General features: G+C 35.6%; 1 protein-coding gene across 3 annotated transcripts in view; it reads left to right on the top strand.

The window, feature by feature from the left end:
* The window catches only part of SMCHD1 (structural maintenance of chromosomes flexible hinge domain containing 1), a 68,547-nt gene that overhangs the window by 30,270 nt on the left and 10,628 nt on the right, over positions 1 to 27,649 (top strand). For all 3 annotated transcript variants that reach the window (XM_062488282.1, XM_062488292.1, XM_062488301.1), the window contains 19 exons: positions 3,151 to 3,295; positions 3,503 to 3,599; positions 5,225 to 5,297; positions 6,915 to 7,054; positions 8,024 to 8,158; positions 8,971 to 9,198; positions 9,870 to 10,018; positions 10,745 to 10,833; positions 11,969 to 12,087; positions 12,751 to 12,918; positions 13,949 to 14,074; positions 15,996 to 16,075; positions 17,578 to 17,735; positions 19,484 to 19,599; positions 20,046 to 20,107; positions 22,080 to 22,167; positions 22,569 to 22,700; positions 23,929 to 24,078; positions 27,444 to 27,570. In XM_062488282.1, the coding sequence (XP_062344266.1) occupies positions 3,151 to 3,295; positions 3,503 to 3,599; positions 5,225 to 5,297; positions 6,915 to 7,054; positions 8,024 to 8,158; positions 8,971 to 9,198; positions 9,870 to 10,018; positions 10,745 to 10,833; positions 11,969 to 12,087; positions 12,751 to 12,918; positions 13,949 to 14,074; positions 15,996 to 16,075; positions 17,578 to 17,735; positions 19,484 to 19,599; positions 20,046 to 20,107; positions 22,080 to 22,167; positions 22,569 to 22,700; positions 23,929 to 24,078; positions 27,444 to 27,570 (2,382 nt within the window). The remainder of the gene's footprint in view (positions 1 to 3,150; positions 3,296 to 3,502; positions 3,600 to 5,224; positions 5,298 to 6,914; positions 7,055 to 8,023; positions 8,159 to 8,970; positions 9,199 to 9,869; positions 10,019 to 10,744; positions 10,834 to 11,968; positions 12,088 to 12,750; positions 12,919 to 13,948; positions 14,075 to 15,995; positions 16,076 to 17,577; positions 17,736 to 19,483; positions 19,600 to 20,045; positions 20,108 to 22,079; positions 22,168 to 22,568; positions 22,701 to 23,928; positions 24,079 to 27,443; positions 27,571 to 27,649) is intronic.

Here is a 27,649-nt window from a genome sequence, read left to right as displayed (position 1 = left end):
AGAGAGCAGTACTCTGTGGCTCTAAGTCTAGTTGGAGGGCAGCAAGTAGGGATTACCCCAGGGATCAGTACAGAGTTTGATCCTGCTCAATGTCTTCATTAATGATCTGGATAGCAAGACAGAATGTACATACCTTCAGCAAGTTTTCCTGATAACACAAAAGTGGGAAAAGTGGCTGATAGACCTGGGAGTTTGCCACTATCCAGAGGGGACCTCAGCCGGCTGCAGAAACTCGCTGTCAAGACACCTTATGAAATTCAGCATGAAGGGCAAAGTCCTGCACCTGCAAAAGGACACTCCCCCGCCTGCCACCCAAATATCTGGAAAGCAGCTTTGCAGGAAAGGACCTGGAAGTCCTGGTGGGCAGCAGGTGAACACAAACCAACAACGTGCCCTCACAGCAACAAGCAGCAACAACTTCTTGGGCTGTATTAGAAGCAGGTTGAAGGAGGTGATCCTTTCTCTCCACTGAGAATTGATGAGGCAAGCCCAGAACTGGACACATTACATTACAACACAGAGGTGAACATACTGGAGAGAGTCCAGCATAGGCCCATGAAGACGATGAAGGGACTGGAGGGTGCTGAGGCAGTGGAACAATTTGCCCAGAGAAGTTGTGGTTGCCCCATCCCTGGAGGTGTTCGAGGCCAGGTAGGATGGGGCTCTGAGCAACCTTCTCTAGTGGAAGGTATCCCTCTCCATGTTTGAGGGGTTTGGAACTGGATGATGTTTAAAGTTCTTTCCAACTCTAACCATTCTGTGATTCCATGATATCTTACCTGAAGTAAGTCTGGGAGAACAGTGACTGCTCTGCCTGCAGAAGAGAAGGCTCACTGGGATCTTACTATAATGTCTATAATACTTACATAATTATTAAGTATTAATAATACTTATATCTTACTATAATGTCTATAAAGAACTGAAGGGAGTGTAAAGAAGGTGGACCCAGGCTCTTTCTAGTGATGCTTAGTGACAGGACCAAAGCCAGTTGGCTGAAACACAGGAGGTTCTTTCCAAACATCAGGAAACGTTTTTGTCGCCATAAATGTGATGCAGTCCTGGCACAAGTTGCCCAAGAAGTTGTGGAGTTTCCTTTCTTGGGGATATCAAGAGTTCTCCAAACACGTTCCTGGGCAATGGACTCTAGGTGGTCCCACTTGAGCCAGGGGCATTGGATAAGATGACCTCCAAAGAAACCCTCATGACCTCAGCCATTCTGTGAACTGTGTCTACAAAGCGGGGGGGGGGGGGGGGGGAAGAGGGAAAGTAAAAAAATGTTTATTTTTTTGCATTTAATATTAAAATGGATATTTTTGTCACAATTTTGGGAGGTACAGCTAACATCTGTTTTCAGAAGATGAAGGGGAAAAAAAAAATCAACGTTTTCTGTAGCTTGCTATTTCTTCTGCAAAATGGGAGGCTTTGGATGCAAACTCTTGAGGCAGGAAAGAGTTCTTTGTATGTCATATATTCTTCTAAAAGTATCTGCATATTGGCAGAGTAGAAAGAGGTATTCTTCTATGATAATAAAGGAAAAAAAAAGTTTGGCATTACTTGAAAAGAGCAGTTGTTTAAACATATGTCTGAAAACTCAAGACATTTCTGTGAACTTGCAGGAAAAGAAAAAAAAATCCCTTGTTCTCTGAACAAAAATTAACTTTTTCTCCTCTTTTATCTTTTTATCCAAGTGAAAATCTTATTACTTTCCAATAGTACTGTGGCTTCTTCCAGTATGGCAGCATTCAATTAAAGATTCCTTCAGCTATAACAACTGAAATGAACAAATCTCATTGGAAAGGAATAAAAATTTGAAAAATCTCTTTAGCTAATAGTATGGTACTTTTAACACAAGGGATTCTGAAATCAACTTTAGCCATCGCTGCTTTTTTAATTTAATCAAAGATAATTCAATATTTTTAATGTTCTCAGTTTTTAAAGGTAAGTATTTAAAGTATTTTTTTTTTGCAATTGTGTTTTCTCAGTCAGCCATAAAGCTTCATGCTTGTTATTCCAAAATATTAGCATTTATGTTAACAAACGTTACCATTTATGATGTAGATTCTAAAAATCCAGAAAAGAACAGTCTAAACTGAAAAGGCATTTTTGGCTGAGAAACAAATAATTCTATTTCTCTAATAGCAGGTTGTCACTGAGTGTTTATAATTGTTCTCGATAAGCTAAAAAAATCACCAAAAATATTGGTTAAAATTGATTCCTAAGTCAATCTACAAGCTTTAGTTCAGTAAAGTTTGTAGCTTTAGTTCAGACATGTTCTTTTGATAGTTACTCACTTCAATGTTGCAGAAATTGTCCTGCTGTTACTTTCTGAAATCAGTTTTATAATTTTATCAGCTTACAGTTTTATCATTCACTCATAATGATAAATGTAGTTGTGGACACTGTGAGGTTGAGGCCTTTTCCCTGTTATAACAAGTAACTGATTTTGGCCAGTACAAGGTATCGTCACTTGTGTAAAGGAAGCTTCCTGATAATGGACCTGATAAAACCCCTAGGTTTTGAAACTGGTAGGATATTAATTTACCATTTAACTCACTATGCATTGTTTCTTTTTACAAAGGCCACTTGGTCAAGACATTTTGTTTACACAAAATATGATTCTTGATTTCCATGCTCCGCTTGATAAACACTCCACTTGTTACCACTGTTGGTTTTGTTTGTTAGTGCCTAATTGGAGGCAGTCTAATGGGGCCAGGTTTCACAGGAAAGATACACTCACATTTCTTTTTGTAATACTCGTCTTTGTATATTTATCTTTCAAATTTGGGGCAGTTGTAGAACAAAAATGTTCTTTTGCGTGAATAATTTATTTTACCAGCATTAAAGCAATTAAATATTCAGGAAAAGCTATCCACACAGAACTTGTTCACTTTCAGGTGCTGTATTGGTGTCTTGAATACTTTGGGAATTTTGACTATCCTATTATGCTTCTTATAATGTAGTCTCCCGCTGTTATAACTCTTCTAGTGTAAGTTAAAAGAAGAACATCAATGAAAAAGTATAACTTTGGTTATAACAGTATTCTGAACAGCCTGTTTACTTTGCATCTGAAAACCACTTGACTTAATTGCAGCCTTAATCAAGAAAAAGCCACACAATTCTTTCTAAAAATGTATTATTCTTTTCTCTTAGAGGGCAAACCAGAGAAATTTTTGGTGGGTCTCTTGGAGCTTCCGTTTCGAATTGGAGTACCTTTTAGTATTCCTTTGGAATTGCAGGATGAATTTGGTCATACAACCCACTTGACAAATCGCATTAGACCAATTCTGGAAGCTAGGTAACTCATCTTTTTTTGTTTGCCCTTTCTTCCTGTGATAATAATATAATAATACTTTACAGTTTATCTGAATTATATACTGGGAATTTCTCACATAAATTAACTGATATTTTTGCTTTTATTTTCGTAAGAATATCTGAAAGCACCTTGTATATTAAAACATTGTTTTTAAATTGATTATCTTATGTTTTCTATATCTTTTTCTAGTGGATTAACATTGAAGCATGAAGACATACTTGTGGCAGCAAAGTGTGTCATTAAGGGTGTTACTGCTACAGGCTGTGTAAATAGTTGCCAGGGCAAGGTAGGCTAATAAATTTGAAGTAACATTAAAAAAAAAACAAAGATACAGAGAAAATAATTTTTGTGTGAAATGAATTGTCACATAGTGTTAGTTTAAGTTTGGTCTATGCTAATGACTATAGATATTTTGTGGGATATTTTCAAATTATCTCCTGGATCTCTACGTGGAGCAATTTGTATTTCCCATAGCTGCACTCTTTTCAGCCAATGGGACTGGAGCAGCTGAGCATTATATGGGTGTGTGGTAGAGTGTAGCCAGCACACCAAATCAGCTTTGTTCGACCTGGTGCTGAGATTGGTTTAAGCCAAATCATCCTGGTGACTTCTGCACTGAAAGATGTTAGGGAGCTAAAGAAGATGAAATCTTTCATTCTAAGTTGAGATGATGAGTCGTAATAGCTAATATGCACGGAGTCTGCTTGAGCTTCTTTGACGAGTGGAAACATTCTGGTTGCACTTCCACAGTGAATGTTATCCAAATCCAGCCTGTTACTGATGGATTGTCAGCACCTTGTCAAGCTTCTACTTTACTACAAAACCCAAGAAGTACATTGCATACTAAAAATATTTTTTCCAGAAAACAGGTGTTTCATGCTTTTGATACAGATTTAAAGATTTCTTTTTTTAATCATGTTTATGATATAAATAAGGCATATTTACACATATTTAGCCAGGTCCCTGTCCTTTAATTTAGTCTCATAGTCTGGCATAGTAAAGACAAAGCTAGGAGATGGACTACCACATTATACTGTTGATATTGTTGCTTAGAAAATGGCAAATAATGTTGCTGGTGGAAAGATTTGTCAGGAAGAAAAAGAGCATATATCTGCTTATTGAAAACTAAAGGGTGTTCAGTGTAGTAAGTTTTGTAGGCAAAGTTCAGGATTTAAAGTGAAGAGGAAGAACAATGACATAAGATGGAGTGCATTATGAGAAATAAAGTATATAGGAGCAAAAGTGCCAGACTTGAGCAAGATATAAATTTGGTGAGGGACAAGACCAAGAATAATTTAAGGAACTTGCGGTACAGAAATAATATCATATAATAATAATTTAAAAAGAAAGAGTGTTGCTTTTTGTTATTTCTCATTCTCTGATTTTAATGTGAAAGTTTGTTGCAGTAATGCAGTTTACAGCAGTTATTTTTCTTGCATCCTAAAGGTGAGATGGATGGTGGTAGTGGTGCCTTGCTAAGGAATAACAAACGCAGAACTTGCTGACCCCTTCTATAAAAACTGTTTGTTTTTTTTTTGTTTTGTTTTTTTTTGTTTGGTTTTTTTTTGTTTTTTTTTTTTTTTTGTTTGTTTGTTTGTTTTTTTTTTTTTAACTGCTGTATATTTTCCCCATTAAAACAGCCTCTAAGCCGGAACCCAAAAGTTACAATAGCTGCTTTTCGTAGTTCCTGAATCATGTTGTTCAACATACAAATCCTTAATCAAGCATCTCAGGTTATAATAACATAAAGACAGATTTTAGTGCGGGGGGGAAAATATAGTTATTATTTGTAGCACTGCAAGACAGTTTCTACGGACATGTGAAATTAACATATATGCAAATTGATGTGATTGTGGGAGACTATTACATGGTTTTGTTGACTGTTAATAATTAAAATATTCTTCTCATTAGAACTTTAATCTGAAGATTACTCTTCCTGGTTTGAAAGAAGATACACAAGTCATTAAAATAAGATTGCAGCCTGGTAAGTATCCTTAAAATATTTAGTGAAATTCTGTTAAATTTTATTTTGACACTATAAACGAAAGCTTCTCCCAGGAAGGTAAAATATTAAGTGAGGCATAAGAAAGGATCCAGGTGATGACTAGAAAGGAAATAAAGCCAAGAGCATACCATTCCTGGCAGGAATATCATTGTACTCACAACCCAAACTTATCTACTCTTCTAGGAGCTGGAATTTTCTCTGCTTATTTGAGGCACATTTTTCTATTTTAATTACTTGAAATCTTTTTCTAGCACCATTGAATGGGTTAATTTCTTATATTCTTGTTTTTCTGTGGCATTAAGACTTTTAACCTGTGCTAATCTGCATTGACCTGTTCTCCCTGATGGAAACATGTTATGACTTAATAAATGCTGAATCAGTTACTTAGCCCAGCAAAGGGGGATCTTTTGGCAACTGAATTGTCTGAAATTTTAATGTTACATGTTGAATTTATCATAATGCAAGACAGGAACATAGAGGTTTGTAAGGACACTGCCCTTACCAGAATTTTGTTTTGTGAATGTCTTGATTCTGAAGATCCCTTCCGTGAGATCTGTTATCTCCTGTTATCTGTGTTTTTCTGGATTTGGGATATAAGGTATAATATGAACGCTTAGTTTTGGCCTCCCATATTGCCAAACTTAGTCTTGTCTATCTCATTTTGCAGAGATATTGTGTACTACTTTGTAAGACTTAACAATGCACAGTTTAGTCTGTTATCTTTTGAGGAATTAAAGGTTTATGTAGAAAACAGTGAAATGTTTGGACTTGAGACAGACTGTGTTGTGTGTTGCTCTTGTTTACCTTGGACTGAAGTCAGCTTCATCCTTCATTTTGCTTTTGATGTTGTAGAGATGCTTCACTACCTCTTTCCTCTCACTTGAGTTATATCCTTAGCTTTGTAAGCTATTTTTTGAGGAAGGAATAATAAAGGCTATTTCAGTCTCATTCTTCAACCAGTGAGTTTGAAATAGAAGTTTTATTTAATCATGCATAAAGGATGCTTTTCAAAAATTGCCATCTTTGTTCCTTCAGAGCCTGTCTTTTAAGAGTAGTCTATTACTTCCTTCTCTTTTTTAAAAACTGATGGAATAATTATGTGTTCCAAGAGATAGACCTATTTGAATAGTTTCACTTTATTATCTAAGTAACGACAACAAAACTTGCTTTTGTATTTTTGTGTGCAGATTGTAGCTGTGATAGCTTTGGCAATTAATTGGGTATTTCAACATTAATATTTTGGTGTTTGTTTATCATGTCAGAAGAAAGCTCCAAGTTTTTTTATGAATGGGAATCCATATAGTGTGTAAAGAGTGCTGTATCATGTGTTTACACCTTATGCATTCTGAATTTCGTCTTGTTTAAGTGTTCTGTGCTAAAGTAATTCAAAAGATGGTATGTATTGAAGGACAAAAAGTATCTGGAACTTTTCAGTACAATCCAATATATATACCTGAATTGTTTGAAATGGTTTGTTACCACAAGTGTCTTGGTAGCTTGGCTTTAAAAACCCTTTGAGATAGCAAAAACTGAAATTCAGTGTCTCACAAGTTACCTGAAATTAACTAGTGTTCTGCAATTGTGCATTTTTTACAGGCCCTCCTCATCAATTGAAAGTAAAGCCAGATTCGGAAATTCTGAAGATTGAAAATGGTACAGCTTTTCCCTTTCAGGTTGAAGTAGTGGATGAATCAGGAAATATAACAGCACAGCCAGAGTTGATTGTTCATTGTAAGGTAAACTGCATTTCATAATGTGCCATAAGGATTTTGATTCTTGCTTTTTAAAGGGCTGGACAAAGAATCTGTTTTTGGAATCTGTGTAGAATTTAATATCTTTAGGAATGCTTTTGAAGTTTCTACAGCTTGCTAGCCATAACTGTGACTCTTTTACCTCTTATCTATTATGAGCCATTCAGTAAGTTTTAAAATCAGTGGAACCCGATTTCTTAGAAATCGAAGAGAAAATTAAGTGAGGATATATAGGTTCAATTTTAAGGTATTTTAGGCCATGTTTATACTATACAATGCTAAAATTTATTCAGAAAAATAACTTCAGGAAGCTTCCTTTTGGTATTTTTTAAATTAAAAATTCAAGTCTAGTGCCTAAAAATAATATTGGATAAGACTATTATCATAAGCACTAATACAAGCTCAGAGTGGAATGTGTATCTTGCTCTGACTTTAGGAAGTAAGAAACTTCTCCTTTTGGTCCTCTTTTTTTGACTCAAGAAAGTGACTTCCCAAATTCCAGTGTAATCCTACAAGGATATATAGAAGTGTTTTCTCAGTGCAAAACAGTCTGCATTCCATCTGCATTTTATGCGTGTAAATGCTCTTCCTGTAGTCTGGGTCTGCAGTGATATGATGATGTGTTGAATGTGATGTTTAAATTCAAGGAAGTTTACTTCACAAGTTAATTGAATTTATTGCATAGTGGCAGAAGAGTCTAATAATTGTGTGTTATTAAAGCAAGTGAATAGATAGTATAATTTATTTCTGTAACTTACTCCTTTCTCCCACACATCTCTTATTGCTTGCAGAAAAATACAGGTGTTGGTCTTCAGTTGGAAAACTGAAATATAGTATTTTTTTTCTGTATATAATTACATATATTTTTATATTTGGACTTGTGCAAATAATATTTTTTAAATAATCATGGTGGTTATGTAAAAGAAACTTTGTTCAATCTTAAATTTTAAATAGTTTTTAGGTTCTTCAGACCTTCCTGTGTATTCTGTGGACTGCAGTAATGGAGGAACAAACATTTTAACTGGTCCAGTTATACATGTACAGAATATCAAGAAAGACCAGATACTGAAAGCAAGGTTTGAAGTACTTGTAAGTACTGGTTGGAGTGTTTGGATTAACAAAAGATTGAAAATTTTATTATGCTGTCTTGCCAGCATTTTTAATGAATAAGCTTAGCTTCCCCCAGAGTTACTGGTTTAGGTATCATAAACCTCATAATCAGGTGGTTATGTTTTTTATCACTTGAAAATCATAAAACAGAGGTTTTTTTCCATTTCTTTTTCTTCACTTCTTACTCTATTTGTTAAATCCCTGAGGTATTTCAGATATATGCCGGTTTTCTGGGATTTTTTCTTCCCCTTTTTAATTCCTGGATTATTTTGACAAATTGCCCTCATTGCATAAACATTTAGTGTGAGAATAGGTATGGCAATAAATAGTTTTTTGTGGCATTTCAGTTTCAAAGCTCACAAAGTATGAATTTTTTAAAATGCTATTCAACATTCCAGTTCTTTGGAGGTCAGGAGAGTTGCAGTGCTGGAGAAAATAAGACCCGTGTGTGTTTTACACTGTAAAAATGTGTGAATAAATACTAATATGGCAAGGTGAATTATATGAAAGGATTCTTAGGATTATGCTTTAGAAAAGTATTTTGTAAATTTTATAACCTGCTACTTCTGGAATAGAAAAAAATCTAAACAGCTAACATCAATTCTAGTATCTGTTAAAAGTTCTGATTATATTGGCATATCTTTTTGTTTTACTTTTGACAAGTCAAGCTGATCTCATGTTGGGATACCTGGTCATAGCTGGTAATCCTGTATAGAGCCATGGCATTGTATATGCATATCTAAATCTAATATCTTAATTATATGTTGTCTTTTTCTTTCACCCATGAATAGGATTGCAAAGATGTGCCACCAGTGGAAAAGATTATAAAACTTCTTCCTAGCAGTCATGTTGCAAGACTACAGGTCTTAAGTATGAACGGACAAAAGGCTCTTCAGATTAAACATCAGGATGAAATCAGTTGTGTTGCTGGCCAAGTCATGAACAAACTTATATTTCAGATGTATGATGAAGCAGAAAGGGAAATACCCATAACTGCAGCTGCTGCAGAAAAAATCAAGGCAAGTACTTTTGAGTAAACAGCAGAATAATATGGGGGAGAGACACGAAGCTGATACCCTTAAAATCCATAAATTCCAGTCTAGAAGTATTTTTCCTTAAAACTGTGTTAATAAACATGGCAACTTAACTCTCCTCTTAATTATCTTCTTTAATATTTTTATTAATTAATAATAGGTAATGCTTCACAGTAAAATTATGAAAAGCAGGTTAGTATTTCCAATGCTTCTCCTAAACACGTAAAATAATTATGACATAGTTATGATTCCTCAGATCCGGGCCTTCCTAACATTTAGGAACTTTGAATAGGCATGTTCCCCATGGAGGCTTGCTTGTCTATCTTACCCCCTTTCAGTGTACTTATCTGGAGCCTAAGATGAACACAGAGATTCACCAAATATATCACACTTGTATCTTTCCTAATTCAAGTTCAGTGAGGGAAACCTAATGTATGTTTTGATCTGCTTGGGTTTTTTTTTTGTTTTTTTTTTTTCAAGTAATTGACTATTTCAGCAGATAGCATTAATTACTTCTGGGAAATGTCCAGGCTTTCCATTGAAAACTGCTTTTGCCTGTGTGTTATATTAGCATATTTAGAATGGCTACAAGGTGTATGATGTAGCTAGTAATTTATAATTTAGCTTCTGATTAATTTATAATATTTTAATTTTAGGTTAACTGGACACCTAAAATTGACAGAGAGCTGTTGATGCAGGGATTATTACCTGATGTAAAAGTACCAACTTCAGTAAAAGATGTACGTTACTGTCTAATTACTTACCTTGATGAGCACGTCTCTCTGGAGAGTGCATTCACAGTCAGGTTTGTTCCTTTGATACATTTCTTTATTAATCATGTTATTGGCATAATATTGTAGATCTCATTACTTTGGGGTAAAACAAAAGTCTTTATACAGAAGCTGAAATAATGAAAGCGGTTGGCAAATTAACAGGAGAATGTAAGCTTGGGAAGTAGGAAGGGTTTGTGTAAATTTATTACATATGAGAGCATTACCTATGTGAAAGACTCCATTGTGGTTGCTGGCTTGCATCCAGCCCTGTAATCTCTTGTGTAAGTATACATGCAGTGAGTAAAGAAGATTATTGATGTTTTTGTGAACTTGCAGTAAGCATTAGCTCACAAAATAGTTTTACCGAAGAGTTAGGTGACTGGTGATTGAGGAGAAAGAAATATCACTGCAAAGTTAGTTCTCATCTGGTTTCTCAGTCAAAACTGACAGGCTTAACTATTACCTAAATATTATCATTCTTATTGAGTTTAAGACTTGTAAAGTTTAATAAGAGGAATCTGATCCTAAATTATTTGTATATATTTCATGTGATTTTAATAGGTTAAAATTAACTAAATAATTCACAGCATTCTGATGCTGGGGTAAATTTGCAGCAATTAGTCATTTCACAGATCTGTAGTTGGAAAATAAAATACGCTACATGACCAAGCAATAAGATTCTTTAAGATATTTATCATGCCTGCTATTATGTTGTATTTACCTTGATGAGAGAAATAAGTCCATTTTCATATGTTCAGACCAGTTCCTGATGAACCCAAACACATTAAATGTAAACTAAAAGGCTCAAACACACTGCAGTTGGGTGAAGAACTGCAGAGTGAAATCGGTGAGTGTTTGTATATTCTTCATCTTCTTCTAAGATATGTTCCTTTTTCTTGGCAGTTTGTTAAGGCTGTTGTATATACAGATGTCATCAAGAGTAAATCACCTTTAAGTACTATAATGTAAAAAACAGGTTTACGTTCTCATTCACAGAAAGATGATCAGACTTCTGAATTGCCATTTTACAATTCTGGAGTTACTTGCTGACAGAATTTGCCTTTTACTTTGTACATCAGGACATTGCTCATGTGTAGTTCAAGGTGTTCATAAATTTTTGTTTAGTTGATGTATTCTGAAATCTGAAAGGCCATAACAGCATTCAGACTATTGCTAAGGCGTGGACTTCAAAGTGTCATGTTTTAAGGTTAACTTTAACCTAAGAGGAAGGTATGTTAGGGATCAGTCTTCTCATTCTCCTTTGGTTTCTGTATGCAATTGCCACATGACATAGGGAGAAGTTTAAAATTCTTACACTATTTTGGGACATTAAAAGCTTGTGTGTGAATGAGGAAAACACAGAATAAACTTAAGAGGTTGAGAAACAGCTTTCAATTTTAAGGGCTTTTTTAAAACTTTTTGGTAAGAAATAATCTTTTTATTCAAAAAAGTGGGAAGCACAACTATACGATATAACTATATAGATACATTTGGTTTATGTCCACAAGCTGGGGGTTCTTACCAATCTGTATAAAAGCCTGAAGAGAGTGTTAAGAAGTTGGAACTGGGCTTTTCCTGGGTATGTTGAGAGACAGTAGACTGAAGCAGTGGGCACCAAGTGAAGCAAGAAATGTGCCCCCTGAACATCAGGAAACACTTTTTCACTGTGAGGATGACTGAGCACTGGCACAGATTGCCCAGGGGTTGTGGAGTCTCCCTCCTTGGAGATGCTCTGAAGCTGCCTGTCTGCAACTGGCTCAAGGTCGCCCTACTTGAGCAGGGGATTTCAACCAGGTGTGGCATCCAGAAATACCTTCCAACCTCAGCCAGTCTGTGATTTAGTGATAGTTATTTAAATTTTCTCTATATTGTGTCTGTGCTGTGTATGTTTATATTCCATATGTTATGTAATGTTTCATTAAAACAGCTGCTGAGGTAGTCATGCTAATATCGTTTTAATCATCATCATCTTTTTTTAACAGATGTAATGATTACAGATCAGTTTGGAAATCAGGTTCAGACAGTGACATCTGCATGTGTAAATTCCCTAGGAGTTTCTGGGCCTGGACTTGATAAATCAAATCTGAAAATAACTTGGCAGGTATTTATAAGATGTCATATAGTTTATTTCTTTGTGGCATTTATGTGGTAATTGTCTTAATTCTCTTACACAGAATTGAACCAAAATTGTGGAAAGGTAGTCAAATTACGCCCTAGTTAGTCACTTAAAGCATCTTAAAGCATTAAAATAGTATGATCCTGTTCTAAGGAACACAGCTGCATCTGTTAAAAACCTTATCACTGCTGCAGCTATACAATGTGGAGGCCAGTTCACTTCATGCTTGAGTCAGGTTTGCTTTGTTTCTAGTTCATTGTTGGTATGTTCTCTTCTATCTTGTCTTTAGTCTTTTCTTATGTGTTTTTTTTTATGTTGGTACAGTTGATTTTAAGATCTTTTGAAGAACCTTGTAGAAAGGACTAGTGTCTGTACCTTTTAAAATATGCTGGATATAACCTGAAAAACAGGTTTCTGAGAAAATCATGAGTTTGAAATGGGTCACTTGTTACTCATGAAGTTCATTTAAGTTGAACAGAAGGAATAGAACTTGTAATTTAATTTTTAGTCCACTAGTCCACTGTCTCACAGTGAAAGCACCAAGTAGTATTTATAGCATAAATGTGAAATGCTATATTGAAAAAATACCAATAAATTTTACTTTGCTTTATTTGTTCTTGATAAAGTCTTCCCTTTGTTTCTTAACAGGAAAGTACTCAAACGATGAAAGTAAAAGGTATTCGATATAAACCTTGTTTACTTGGAAACAAAGAATTGTGCTTCGCATGGCGTGAATTTTCTGACTTTATCAGAGTGAATTTAGTAGCAGGATCCCCAGCTAAATTGCAGTTTGTGGATTGGCCAGAGTTAGAAAAGGTAAGTTGAATGATTTTAGTTTGAAAAAAGACGATGTGGTCTCTAGTCAGGTATTTTAATTCCATTTTTTTGCAGAATAGCTAACTATATTAGGGTTTTAAAAGTGAATTTATTTTTGAGTAATCTAACTCATGTGTAGGCTTACAGCCTTAAATATTGTTAACTTTATACTGCCCCATTTGCCTTTCTACAGATAGTGCAACTTTTCTTTGGTGCAGTAATTTTACTGTGGGCTGGATCCTAACACCCATCTTTCTCTGCTGTTTTCCAAAGATATAATCCTTGGTGGTAGTAATGGCTGGCAGCTCATCTCTCCATCTCTTGCTGGGGTTTTTTGATGTTCAGGATGTACGATGACTGTCCCAAATTTACTTCAGTTTACTAATGTTTACTGTCAGAAAATAAACACTTAAAGAGAATGGTCTACAGGACTCAAAGGAAATGCCTGGAGGTTTTTGGTACATCTGTTTGCCTAGGGATTTTAAAATTAGCTTTCAGTGTTTACTCTGGCTATTCAAATAGTAGTGCTTAACTTGCTGCAGAAACCAGAATAGAAAACTGAAAGCAGAAAAAAGAAAATTGTATCTCTGAATAGAGGACAAGGAACCAAGATTAGTGTTTTGGAAAAATGGAGAAGGAAGTTACTGAAGAAAATGAAACAAAAGGTTTAAGGAGTCACATAAAACTTTTTGTTCTCAAGGCAGCTGAAGTGTGTCAGAAAATAGAAGTTTTAGGCCATAGCTCTTTCTACAACAAAGACATTGATAAGGCCCTTCAGAATCTGTCCTTTTAGTCACATCAGCATAAGTAACCCATGTCATTTAATTTAAGCAGTGTATTTTATTCTATCAAGAGAATAAAAATAAACTCTAGAAATACATTCCTGCATACCATTCATTCATGGTGTAGCTGTTCTGGGAGACAAATATTGTGGAAAAGGTGGACGCTGTTGCTCTGGGGATTCCTGAACTGCTGTGAATGTCCAAGATATGCAGAATTTAATAGTATTGTGCATTTGTATCTCTTCCAGCCTGTTTCAGTGATTAATGGTAGAGAATTGCAGAGGCCCCTTATTGTTCAGTTGTGTGATCAGTGGGGAAATCCAACTCCTGAACCTAATGTCAAAATCAGCCTTACAAAGAGTAACAACTTAAAGGTAAGCATTGGCCTTACTAGGTGAACAAGGCTTAACACAAGTTTTGTTGTCATGTCTGTGGTATCTTAGTTTTCGGGACATTTTTGGACATACTAATAAAATATTGTAACAGCACAAAAGAATAATTAATCCAGTATAAGAATAGCGGCAATAAATAACAAACAGCTCCCAGGACAACAACCACAAATATAACAGCATTCCTATAGGACAGTGTCTCAGTATAATTTGAATACATTCCAGATCTTCTACGGATCCTTTCTCCAAATTTTGCATGCACATCACACCACCACACCCCCAATGTTATCAGAGGAAATTTACTGAATGATAGTGATGATGTTGATACCATCTCAACTAGCAACCAAATAATTTTTATCTGGTGGTTCTTTAATTTTGATTACTGAATGTATGACATACTGGTCTGTATGTAAAGCTGGTCAGCAGGTTTGGGCCCTGGTTGATTTAATTATCTTGTGAAAAGCATTGGCAGAATAAATGAAATGAAAACAATAAGAGTGCAAATTTAGCCCAAATTTAAGTGGTTAGTGTCTGTAAGTGTCCATTATCCATAAGTGATGCATGAGTATCAGATGGTTTTCACATCGGTCTGTACAAAGGAACGACTTTGACCAAGTACTCCATTCATTAGAAGTTTTATTCCTGTTTTTGAACAAAAAAAAAGGAAAGTCAAGCTGTCAAACATTCCTACCTGTCAGTACAGAGACCATTACATTGAATATATATATTATCAGCACAAGATATATTCATCCACTTCTGGACATAATGTTTTCATTTGGGCTGGTCCTGTTCCCTTTTTTGTTCCTGCTTGCTGCGCATTTCCTCAGTTTTCTCAGAGTACACAACAGCCAAGAATATTCTTTTATTCATTTCTCCAGAGCTGTGCCACAACCTTAGATTTTGCCCTGTTTAACTATGCTATTATTATTTTTTTTAATTGGATATTTTGAAATAGATTTCTTGATGTCTGAAACATTTCTCTTCTGTCTTTTTACTCTCTTGCCATAGAAGCTTGCCTCACAGCTTAGGTATTTTTTTTCTCTGCCCCAAGTATTGCCTTTATGGTATCAGCTGAATGTCACTGTGGGTTCTAGTTATGTTGTTCTTGAGAGAAGACACAACCTTGGCAGTAGCACTGCATGGTTGTGCTGTGTGGTCAAAGAGATGTTGTAGTGGCATGCTTTGTCTTTTCAGATTTTATGCCTTCTTCCAGGGAGCACCAGCAGCCTCTCTTAGAGTGTTTATGTTCTTTATCTTAGTGGGGTGCCTCCAGGAGAAAGCATTCTGAAAGCCAAGGTGGATCATTGTTATAAAGTGTTTATTACAGGATGCTCTGCATTGGCATTTCCAGTAGGTTGTATGCACAGTCTCCTAAATGAAATGAGAAGATTTTGGGAACTGAAATTCTCAAATAAGATGTTCTCTGTATTTCACATTCCACCCTCTTAAGTCTTCAAAGCCTGATACTGTGCAGTTGCATCATTTGTTTCCTGTACTCCTTTACCTTACAGATCCAAAACTGAAGGAGAACTGGAGGAGTACTGTAACAGGCACTAAAAAGTTTGTAGAAGGTTCTGGATCTGAAAATATACTCAGATTAACATCTGTTATGGATGATATGATATCATCAGTAGCAATTTAAAAAATAACATTTATAAAACATTTGAACATATTAATGAAGAAAAAATATCCTAATTCAGATGAAGTGATTGCTCTTAAAACTGGCAGAGAATTTGAAAACTCTTCCTTAATATTGTCTTAGTAACACTGTATCTTTCCCTAATTTACAGTGCAAAAATTTAGCTATAGCTCAAATCCATGGACAGTATGCAGGCAAATAAGATAACATTTTATCCTAATACTTGATACTATTTCTGTGTCATTGAAAGAATTTTTTTTTTGACAGCTTGTTCCTTCAAACCAGCAACATAAAACAGATGACACTGGTAGGGCTAACCTGGGAGTTTTTACTATTCATGCACCTAGGTAAGTAGTGAAAAACGGATGAATTTCATAAAGTACTACCAAGTATTAATGTAGAGCTAAGATCAAGCATTTATTTTTCATGTGCAGGTGGATGGCCAGATACTAAGTTCTTAACTAAATAAAATCAGTAGCTGCTTCTTTTGATCTACTGAGAAGCTACCGCTCTAATAATCTGAATCTTGTTTTTTTTTTTTTTTTCTGGTGATGGTAAACCTCATCTTATTATTGTCGGTCTGCTCCAAGTGTAAGTGGTAATATAAGCCACTATGAAGTTTTGAAATGTAGAGTCTAAGTGGCCTGTTCCAGACACTACGCTTTTAAAGTAGGAGCGTGTTCTAAGAGGGTTTAAATCCCACTTTCTCTGTGTGTCTATGACATTGTTTTAAAGGATTAGGTAGAGTGTGCAAAGGAATTTTAAATATATATATATATATATATATATATATATATATATATATGTATTTCATTTTTCCTATTTGCAACTGACCTGCTGAAGTCTCATTTCCAGCAGATGTGTGTTCTGTGGTTCCTGCTTCTTCATGTTGTGCTTCTTCATACTCACTTCATGTATAGCTTCCCTTACACACTGATGTCCCATATGGCTTTTCAAATTCATCATTTCTATATCCTCATATTCACAGTCCTGCAACTCACTTCCTGTATCCCTGAGTTTCCTGAGCAAGACTGGGTTGGCTTTATAGGTTATTTTGAAACTAGAAATAAGGGCTTGTTCTTGGCTTTCTTTTTATCATTTTGTATTCAAATATGGAGGATTTGACCCATAATACTTTTGCATTTGGAAGAAAATTGTTTTAAATGCTGTTGATGGTTCTCAGTGTGTTTGTAATGCCTGTGCCTTAGTAGAGGGATGATGAATATTAGTTATCAGTTTACTACTGGAGGTTAGAAACAGGTGTGCCATCATACTATTTACAGAATAGTCAAAACTGGCTAGGAAGTACAGCCTCTTGACAGTTAAATACTGTTTTCCCAGATATGTTTAAAAACTTGAAATTTAAGTTTTTCTTACTGTAAAGAAAATTAGTTATTTGATTGATTTTATTTATTTGATTTAATAGCATTGAAGCCATTGTATACTTTTGGTGTACTTTGCTAGATGTGAATGGTATACGGATTCAGTCTTTGGAAACTTTTATGAAAGCGGAATGCTCCTCACCATTTTAATTACATTCTGCTTTACTGTCTTCTGCTACTTGAAGTTGTAGTTGCTAGTGTCTTACAGGCAATGAAATATCATCAAAATAATTAAATATAGAAACAAAATTAAATTTAATAAGTTAATATCTTAAGAATAACTTAAACTCACGACTTTACTTGTCTAACATTGCATTAGCAGTTCCACTTTTTTCTTCTCTTTCCCACTACACAACTAGGTATTGTTTAGCATGCTTTCATGTACATTATTCTGACTTGAAGCCTGTTGAAAATTGTCTTTTCAGAAGAGATTTTACATCCATTTTTATGATTTCTGTATATTGCAGGGGAGAGCACATTTTGCAGCTTAAAGCCTCACACAACAAGACTGTATTAGATTGTCTTGTAATTACACTAAATGTCCTCCCTGATCCTGAGAAACCTGTCTGCTTGAATGTTAAATATGACAAAAGTCCTTCTTTTCCAGCAGGAGGTACCTTCCCTGGTAAGTATATGGATCTTTGGTGGAAGCCAATCACTCAAGTGCTTTGAAAACCTGTGAAAAACTATTTTAGTGATTTCCTGCTGTAATTTTTTGTTTTCTTCTGGTCTGTTTTCTCAGTTCTTTGTACCAGCTATATCTGAGATGTAGTACTTGGACAGAAGAGATATGTTGGTCATCTTTGGAAGGCATTTCAAAAGACCTCTTATTTATTTTTTTAAAATTGCTCCTTTTTTCCATCTATAAATGGTAAAACTACAAAACCTCTTTTCTGTCTCACTAAAATATGATCTGAGCTAGTTAATGTATGTTTTCCTTCATCTGTTTTTGTGGAATAGTAACAAAGGAAGTAGCTATGAAATTGCAGGCCAACTGTGAGCCAAGATAAATGAAAAAGTAATCAGCAGGAAGACAACAAAAAATATTCTTGTCTCCTGCTGTATTCTCTCACAAAAGGGCTTGTTTCTTGGCTGTCATAACTTGATCGGCCAAAATTTTTATGACAAGAGGCTTTCGTTTCTAAAATACTCCATACAGTGTTATGACCTTGATTAAATTCAGAAGGTGTTTTAGTTTTTGCCTAGAAAAATCATAGAATGACAGAATGGTTTAGGTTGGAAGGACCTGTAAAGATAATCCTTCAGCCCCTCTGCCAAATAGACCTTTTTCAAATGTAGTGTGTAGTGTAAATCAACCAGGTTTTGAGTTAAGAAGAGAGTTAAACAGCTTCTTCAGGACAATATAATACATATAGTATATATGGCATTAAGTTTTTAAATAAAATTAAATAATAAATTCTGTATTAACAACCTCATTAAATAAATAAAATACTTTAACATCCTAATTATTTGATTTATTGGTGATCTCAGGTATACATGAGGGCAGGCACTGTAATCTTGGAGGGGTTTATGCCTTAATTTTTTTCATGCACATCAAAACACAAGTCTTTCCTTAAAGTGCAAAATTGCATGAGCAGTGAAAGTTCATTTACATGCATTAAGTCCATATGCTTTGTTCATTTTGAACTAGAAGAAGGGTAGCTTTGTCCTAGTTTGGATTCCATTTCCTTCAGGTCACTGCACTTTGTATGGGACATACAGGAAAAGTGAAATTTTTCATGTTGGGATATAAAATGGACAGTATTTTGACTGCAGTACCAGTCATCCGAGTGAAATGTCTCCCTATAGCCTATTTCTGACAGATACAACTGTATGATCCTAGTCTGTAAGAAGCAGCCAAACTCCACTTTAGATCCCTTGGAAAAATGGTTGTGATGTTGGTACAGTCTTTTTACACCTCATGTGCCTTTCTATCCAATAATTCAATGGCTAAAGCATTTGTGAAGGAAGAGGGGGATTTGGATTTCTTGTCCTTGAAGGAAGGAATCACATTCTTAACTAGCTAATGGTACTCAGTCCTGGGAGCAAGAAGCAGTCTGGTGTGCTGTTTTGATAAGAATGATAATTTAAGAAAGGCAGACTTGAAATTTTAGAATTGTTTTTAAAGCTGGCATTGGATAAGGTAAGTATTTGATTTTTCCCTAAGCATTGTTACCTGGTCTCATTACAGGGATAAGGAGAGATTTTTTTCATATCTGGTTTGAAATTCTCAGTGGCTTTGGCTCTTTTTAAAATGCTTGTTTTGTAAGTTGTTTTTTTTCTTAAGTATGATGGAGACACAGAAATTAATGAAGTTTGAGTTTCTTAATTCTGAATAAAAATAATGTTCAAAACATGTTTTTCATCCTACAGATTTTATGGTTAGTGTTCTTTCTGAAGATGACACCATTATGAAAAATATTAATCCAGCTCGGATTTCTATGAAAATGTGGGAAGCACAGAGCAGTCGGGTTAGGACACTGATTGATGTAAGTCATAAAAACACATTTTGAAAATGGGTGTGAAAATGCCGGCATAGGACAAACATACTTCTAGTAGAAGCTGTCTTTCCTTTGACTTAGATCCACATCCTGTTCTACATTTTAAGTAACAAGTACTGCAGATCAGGCCTATGTGTTTATCAGTGTCTGTCCTATTGCAAGTTGTCAGGCTGTCAAGTGTCAGTACTACAGTAATGACAAAATTGTTGCTGTTCTGCAGAAGCCAAGTCATAGCAGGGAGAGTATTAGAAGTAGTCACATTGAATTTTGCAAAGCCTGTGAGAATTAGAACATAGAATTAGTGTCTAATATATAGGCAGTCTCATTGACTCACTGTGGGTTATCAGTATGGCACATCATTAAGTCTGCAAATTATTAAGTCATTGCAAGTACTTTCAGTATATTTCATTAATTTTTTCCGCCTTACTTTACAGGTTACAACGTTTAGCTGTAGTAAAGTGAAGGATGACAAGGAAGACAGCTTCTTCTACTTCAGGTATCATTTGTTCTACAACTTTTTGTAGAATTTACTATATAAATATAAATGTAAATATATTGTAGAATTTACTATATAAAATACATAGTTTGAACAGTCCATCGCAGCATTAGTATGATACAGAAAAGGTGAAAGATACTAGCAAGACTCATTGAGATGAAGATTATTTCCTAGATATTTTCGACATTGTGTAATCTGAGAGAAGAGCCTTAGATAATGTATTAGAATACATTTTGAGACATTCTATCAATGAGGGCACTAAATCATCGGTTTGTAACTTATATGGTAACATTCTTTAATTCTTTTCAATATTGCTTCAACTACTGTAGAATTGCAGGCTTGTCAAAACAGACTTCACTCTATTTTTACTACCTTCTCTACCTGCACATCAATCCTGAGCCATGACCTTAGTCCTGTCACTTTAGTAATCGTTCCTTGGGCTACTTAGAGTGTCTTAGATGAATGGTGGCAGAACTAGAGCCCATCATAACCTGGTGCCTGAGTGCCACATTATTTCTACATCTATTTCTAGTAGGCTATCTATGCAATTAGCTAAATAGTTACGGCACTGGCTGTTGATTCAAGCTTTTGCCTCCTGGGAGTGGACTTTTTTTGACATAGGTGCCTGTAGTTTAGTAGTTGTCCACAAATGTCCAGAATTAAAACTCCCAACCTTACTGAAAAATTTGACAGGAGGGTAGACATTGCCCATTAGCAGCCCTTGTAGAAAAGTATGTTTTGCTTGCTGCTAGTGTCTATGGCATCACTGTCTACCAAGTGACTTTCTCTCCAGTTTTCCTGTTCTTGGCACACTCTTAGATGGTTCTCATCTATTTATTACCAGTCATTAACATGGATGCTGTTATGGAGTCTTAAACAACTTCCACAGCAATTCTGTAATTTCTTCTTTTTCTAAAGCCTATGTCTGTCCAGCCATGAGATCCTTAGCTGATTATTTAGTGATCATTAATTAGTGTTTTAATGCATACTGACAAGGCAGATGCTAATGGCAATCTTAAGCTAGATAAAATGCAGAAAGTAACTGTTAATTCTGTATGAGAAATCTGAAAAAGGGACAGTCATGGCCTGTTCTAGAAATACTAAACCTTTGGGATTTTGTTCTTTCCAAATTAAGTATTCCAGAGAATATTGCATATTACTCCTTCCCAAATAAAATCAGAAGAAATAAATTAGTGTTGACAAAAGAGTTAATATGTTGTATGTTGAAAACAAGAATTTCATTAATCAATTCAAGAGTGCCACGTGTCACCTTTGGCTGTTTGCATCTCCTCAGAAGTTTGTGAGCATTTGTAACTCAATGCTGTCCCTTGCTAAACTCTGCAAAGGTCCTCTGGATGCCATGTGGCCTTCCTTGCTGTCTGAACTTATAGCAGCAGACACCACCTCAGGTGTCTGGGCTTTTCTTCATGTTTTGATTGTAGGGGTTCGTTGCCGGTAGTCTACACTCAGGAAAGCTCTAAGGTAGAAGGAAAACTTTTTTTCACTCTTCTCTTGACCGAAGTGTTTGCAGTTACCCAACTTTGTGCAATCTGACTAAGGAAGGAATTTAACTACTCTGATTTTATGAAAATTTTATTAAACTCAGAGAGAAATGCTTGTTGTTCCAGATCTAGTCGTGTCTATGTTTTGTTCTGGTAGCTTTATGAAAATTCTGAATAGGAAATGCAGTTATGTAGACTTGCAGGATTCTGAACAATAGGGCCATGACATTCCTGTCATCTAGAAGAGACAAACTCTTGGAGGTGACTTTCCTCATTCAGGCTTCCAAAAGCCTTACTCTCATTTTTGAGGAACTTCGATGGACTTCTTGCTGAAGGAGGAGTATTATGCCTTAGTAGGGCTTCCTAACTAGCTTGTAGGACTACTCAGAATTTGAATTGCTTGCGTACTTACGTACTTGTGACTTCAGTATTGACTCATGTTTGCTTGGGTTTTATTTTTTGTTTTTTAGGGATAAAGTGGTTCCGGAGAGAGTAGGCACTTACGTTATCCAGTTTACCTTTGCAATGGATAAGACAAACATGCTCAACAGTGAACAGGTTTGAATCTATAATTAATTGCAGGTAGCCAAGAACACATAATGCAGAATAATCTGGGTGAAGTGTTATGGTACTTTGTAGGTTCAGAATGCGAATACTTTCACCCACAAGTTTTGAAAAAAATTGTATTTTTATTTTTGATTTATTGATTTAAAACTGGTAGTCAAAATGCGTTTTCATTAATTTCTGTAACCAGCAATTTGACAGTATAACAGAGGTGCATAATTTGGAACCTTGCAGAACTGCTTTATGGTTGTGCTAATTAATTTCAGGTCTGTCCATGAATTTCACATACATTTGTTTCAGTGTTTTTTGAGCAACCCAAGTGTGCAGGTGATTTGCAGTTAATTATATCAGGATTTCATTTTGTTTTATTTTATTTTTCCTTCTTTTTCTGCTAGATTATAGTTGAAGTTGTACCTAATGACCCTGTACGCTTGTTACCTGATTCTTTACCAGCTACTCCAGCAGTTTCCAATGTTCGAGCTCTTACCAGCCGTACACTGGTCAAGGATTTATACCTCCATTTAATGGTAACTATACTTCCATACAAAATCATAAGTAGCGAAATATAGAAGATTGCTAAAATTATATTGAATTTTGCTGTAAGATGTTGCTACTGTTTTTTTTTTTTTTTTTAAGATTTACTTAATAAAAAAAAGATGCCAATCAGTGATTTTTCAGCATATGACAGGTCCATCTTGTTTTATTTATGTACACATGATCAAACCAAAAAATGTTTGGTCCTTGCTGTCAGCTATCGCAGTTGAAATCCATGTCTTGCTGCCACATGGAAAAATTGTTCCAATAATAGATTCTAGTGGAAAAACACTTACATGTACAGCAGATGTTTCTCTCCATGATTCTTCTTCCCAGGGACAGTTTCTCTTAGAAATCTTATATTACAAAAAATAGGGTTTCTCGAACTTTGAGTGTTCACAGGCATAAAAGGCAATCACTTAACAGCTACCCCAATAGCAAAGCAGACAGCTTGTGGAAAAGTAATTTACTTTAATCACCAATTAAAAAATATTTGTGTAATAAGAAACAAAGAGCAAAAAACTAAAGCAATATCTTCTCCCCCACTCTTTCCTAGTCTCGGCTCTCTTCCAGATCCCTGTACCCTTTCCTAAGCAATGCAGGGGGATGGGGAATGGGGGTCACAGTCAATCTGTAACAGCTCCTAAGCTCTTTCCTGCCAGTGCTTTTCCCTCACTGCTTTCCTGTTCTAGTATGGGTCCATTTGTGGGCCACAGTCCTCCACAAACTGCTCCAGTGTGAGCCCTTGCCACAGGCTGCAGTCCAGGAATTTTCAACCTGGTTTAGCATGGGGTCCTCCATGGGCTTCCATGCAGGTCTCTGCTCTACTGTGGTCCTTTGTGGGCTGCAGGGAAGTACCAGTGTAGTTTCCCTGTGAGCTGCAGGGGAATTTCTACTCGGGTGCCTGAACACCTCCTGCCATGGTTCCTTCTCTCACCCTCTGCTGTTTTCTCCTTTTTTTCCCTCCCCATTCTCACCTGCCTGCGCATTTTTGCCCACTCTTAAATATAAAGAAAAACACCATTTTGGCTGAGGGGCTCAGCTGTCCCTGCAGTTGATCAGGTGGAGCACTGGCCGTGTCCAGCCTCTCCTCACAGAGGCTGCCTCTGCAGATCCCCTCTGCAGACACTGCTAGCACCTTGCCCTATAAATCCAGGGCAGTACTGAAACTGATTATTTAGTTCAGTCCTGAGCTAACTTGTATTTCTTTTTTACTTACAGGATGAATACAACAACCACACTGGATTTGATCTAGTTGGCAGAATAATAGCAAAAATTAGAAGCCCCAATGAAGAAGATATAGAGATCCCGCAGTTTCATGGGAAAGTTGATAGAGTAGAGTTTCCATTGGAGAATGGATCAGCTGAAATTGTAAGTGTGACTGAAATACACAGCTCCATGAACAGTGTGTCTAATGAGGCTTATTTTCCTGCAGTTTTAAGGTTATCTTACACCTCATTGTGTTCTCTGGAGATTTAGCTTATATTATAGTTTTCCCTTAAAAATAAGTAGATAAATTATTTCTTCTCTGTTTGGTTGCTGATTTTCAGAAGACCTGAAGGAAGGACATTCTTTAAACTGTTTATCTTTGCCAAGTGAGGGAAGTGTGCAAGTACTTTCAGTTAGGGATGAGGACATTCAGGAAGATCCAGGAAAAATATTTTGTTCATTTGAATTTTACATGTGAATAACACTTAACCAATTTGTAGTTAAACAATTAATATTAATGATATTTTACTTTTTTATTTATAATACTCTCAGGCCGTAATATCTGAAGATCATTTAAACTGACTTCTTCATATATTTATAGTTAAATTTTGCCAGGCCCGCTTTACGTTTTTGTGTGACTTGTGGGCCTATATATACTTTGTAGAAAGGCATCCTACCCTCATGTGAAGAAGATAAAACTACCATTTCTCTTTGTTTTGTTTCACTCATTAATGCACTTGGCTGTTAAAAACACTTCCCTTGTTTTGGTTTGAATCTCTGGCATCATGTATACTTTGAAAGTACTGCATATTGTAGTCACATCACTGCAATCACTTTTTATTCAGCAAATCCAGATTGAATTTTCAAAACCTTTTAAGTTCCATCTGTCACAGTTACGATAAAATATGGTACAAAGACACAATGTAAAATGTGCACATGCACAAAACCAGGAACTGTTCAAAACACACCAAAGAAAATCCTGCTGAATAGAGAGTTTCTTCTGATTGGGGTGGTCACAATCCCTCTCTTAAAAGCCTACACAGAACTTGAGTCAATAGTATTCCTGTGGTGAAGCAGTTGTTTGATTTTTTTGTTTGTTTTCAACTTGAAATATCCTGTAAGAACAGCAGAGCAAAATTATGCCCCTACTTCATTTGGCTGTCACATATTTTTAAAGTCTGTCTGACGTCTACAGAAGTCTTCAAACAGTTAGAAGATGTACTAAAAGAGGATGCAGCTTTTTAAGGACATTTTCACAGCCACCTTTTCACCTAGCTTGCTCTTTGGAAGCAGCTTTATCATAGAACAGCATCAGTGGGTGTCTAGTAGAGACAGACACTGCACAGCAATCAACACAAATTATCCAAATACATCTTGAAAATTGCCACTGTAAGACTCCAGTGGAATCCTAAAATCTACAGGTCCTACATAGAAACTTCTTCATAATATATTTTATTCAGTATATTGGCTGCTTTTATGGAGATTCATATGTGAAACTGAACTACACAGCATAAGTTATTCTGTGTCAGTAACAGTCAAGGACAGAAGCATCTAGTTAACATGGCCAAATGTTATTAATCTGCCAAATACTGGTCTGCTCTAATCCATACAGAAAAGTGACAAAATATGTATGAAAAAGAACCTAGTAAAATAAAATGCAGGGACTGAATAGAGGCATATACTCTTGGGTTTCTCTGGTTTCCCTACCATGTTTAGGGAGTGATAAATTAACTGGTTTGTGAACACATCTTTCCCCAGGCTGGTGGGGTTCAGAAAAGGTGCAAAAGTATAGCTAATGGATCAGGTAAAACCACTGGTCTATCAAAACACAAATCTTGCATTTTTACCTGTGGTAGCAAGGTGTAAATTGAACATCTTTATATGGGTAATAATAACCCCATATATGGCCCATGACAGTTCGGATAAAATTACTGGATAATTTCTTAGACTCCTTGCTAATGCAGAAATAAATTTTTTTGGTCTATCTTCATGTAGTGGTAACCTGCTGTTGCATAATTGTGACCTAAATTCCCCAGTCTTCCATCAGTGACAAAGCTAACCTATGTAATGGGAGTGTACTGAGTTTCGTGGTGTTTGGGGAGTGGTTTGTTTTTGTTTGGCTTGTTTTGCCCTCCCTCCACCCTTTTTTTTTTTTTCTTTTTTGTAAACAGATGCGGGTTCTTTTCTACTTAGGCATTCCTGGTTTAGTGGGAGGCGGGGAGGTCTTGCATGCATGCTTCTTCCTTTTTATTACTATGATCTAAAGAGCTCTTGCAGCTTTTGACAGTATCTTGTTTTCACTAGTCATCCATGGGGGCTAACTGCATTTCAGTGAACTCAGTGTCTCTTCCCCTCTTCAGGCAGTTTTCAGGCATCTGGTTTATATGGAGTTCACTGACTTCAAACTACTCACAAGACCCATGTGGAAAAGATTTGTTGGTTGTGATGCATTGTCCTTTTCATATGACTTGTTATAGGGAGGGGAAGGGACATAGTCATGTTCTTCAAGTATTTTGAAATTGTTCCATCTTTGTAAAGATAATTGTGCTAATTGCATGTAACTGAAGTGATAATCTGGCATGTTTACCCTTAGTCACAAGTTCAGAAATACTAAACTTGTTTAATGAAGAAAAATGCTTAGGTTTTTTGTTAGCTTATATTTTCTAAGGAAAAGATATTTCCACTACAGACTTCCCCTGATAAATACATAGCTGCTATATCTTTGAAAGCCATGAAGACTATCTTTGAAGGTTATATATCTATCTCTTCTTTTAGGCTGCAACCACCTCTCTCTTGATTTGGCCAGTTGAGTAGCAATTTCTACATGTTAAAGGTGGAAACAGTATGAGTTTTATTATAAGCATTATTCATTTTATGCATGATACCTTTCCCAAAGTAACAGCGCATTTTGATATTACGTTTACTAATTTTCTGTTTACCTTTATGGTTTTATAATATTTCTCATGCTTATAAAGAAAGGCAAAGGATTTAATATGCCTTTTCAATAAGGATTTCATAAAAAGTTAAGTGTTATGATAGTGTTTGGACATATATTGTTAATTCATTTGGGATCTGCTGTCTACTTCCATGGTAACAGCAGTAACTAATTAAGCTCTGGGAATTGTTTTTGCATTTATGCAATTGGATCTTCCATTTTAATGATCTGTTTGCATTTCACATACTGAGTGCAGTACACCTGAGGATAATATCTTGCTTAGGAGACAGCATGGAGGATATTTTTTCTGAGCATGTGTCTCTGAAATAAAATATATAGCCAAAAATAATAAGACAAAATTTTTGAACAGGTAAAGCAACAGTCTTAATTCCTAAATAATAAAATAGTTGTATATTTGTATTTTACTTTTGTTTAATTGTTATAAAAGGCTTTTCCAAGCCAATACTTAAAACTGTAGTAATACAGTATAGATATTATGTGTTACGTAACTTTAAAGATTTCGTAGCTGAAGAAGGTTTATTTTGTGTGTAATCTCAAGCATGGGTATAAATTTGTCTGTTTATTTTCGTAGAATTTAGTGCTGGCTGAAGACAGTCCTGGAAGAGATAGCACTGAATATATTCTTGTCTTTGAGCCACATCTGCCAGCTTTGAAAAAGCCTTTGGAACCATATTGTCTCTCATTTATGTTTTACAACGGTATGTTTTAAGTGCTCTAAAATACTTGCTTTTCCTTAGAATCAGCTATTTTTAGATCTATAATGTTTTCAGAACTATG

Source organism: Cinclus cinclus, chromosome 1 (assembly GCF_963662255.1).
Source record: "Cinclus cinclus chromosome 1, bCinCin1.1, whole genome shotgun sequence".
Classification (NCBI taxonomy): Eukaryota; Metazoa; Chordata; class Aves; order Passeriformes; family Cinclidae; genus Cinclus; species Cinclus cinclus.
This window is presented reverse-complemented; position numbering and strand designations above follow the sequence as displayed.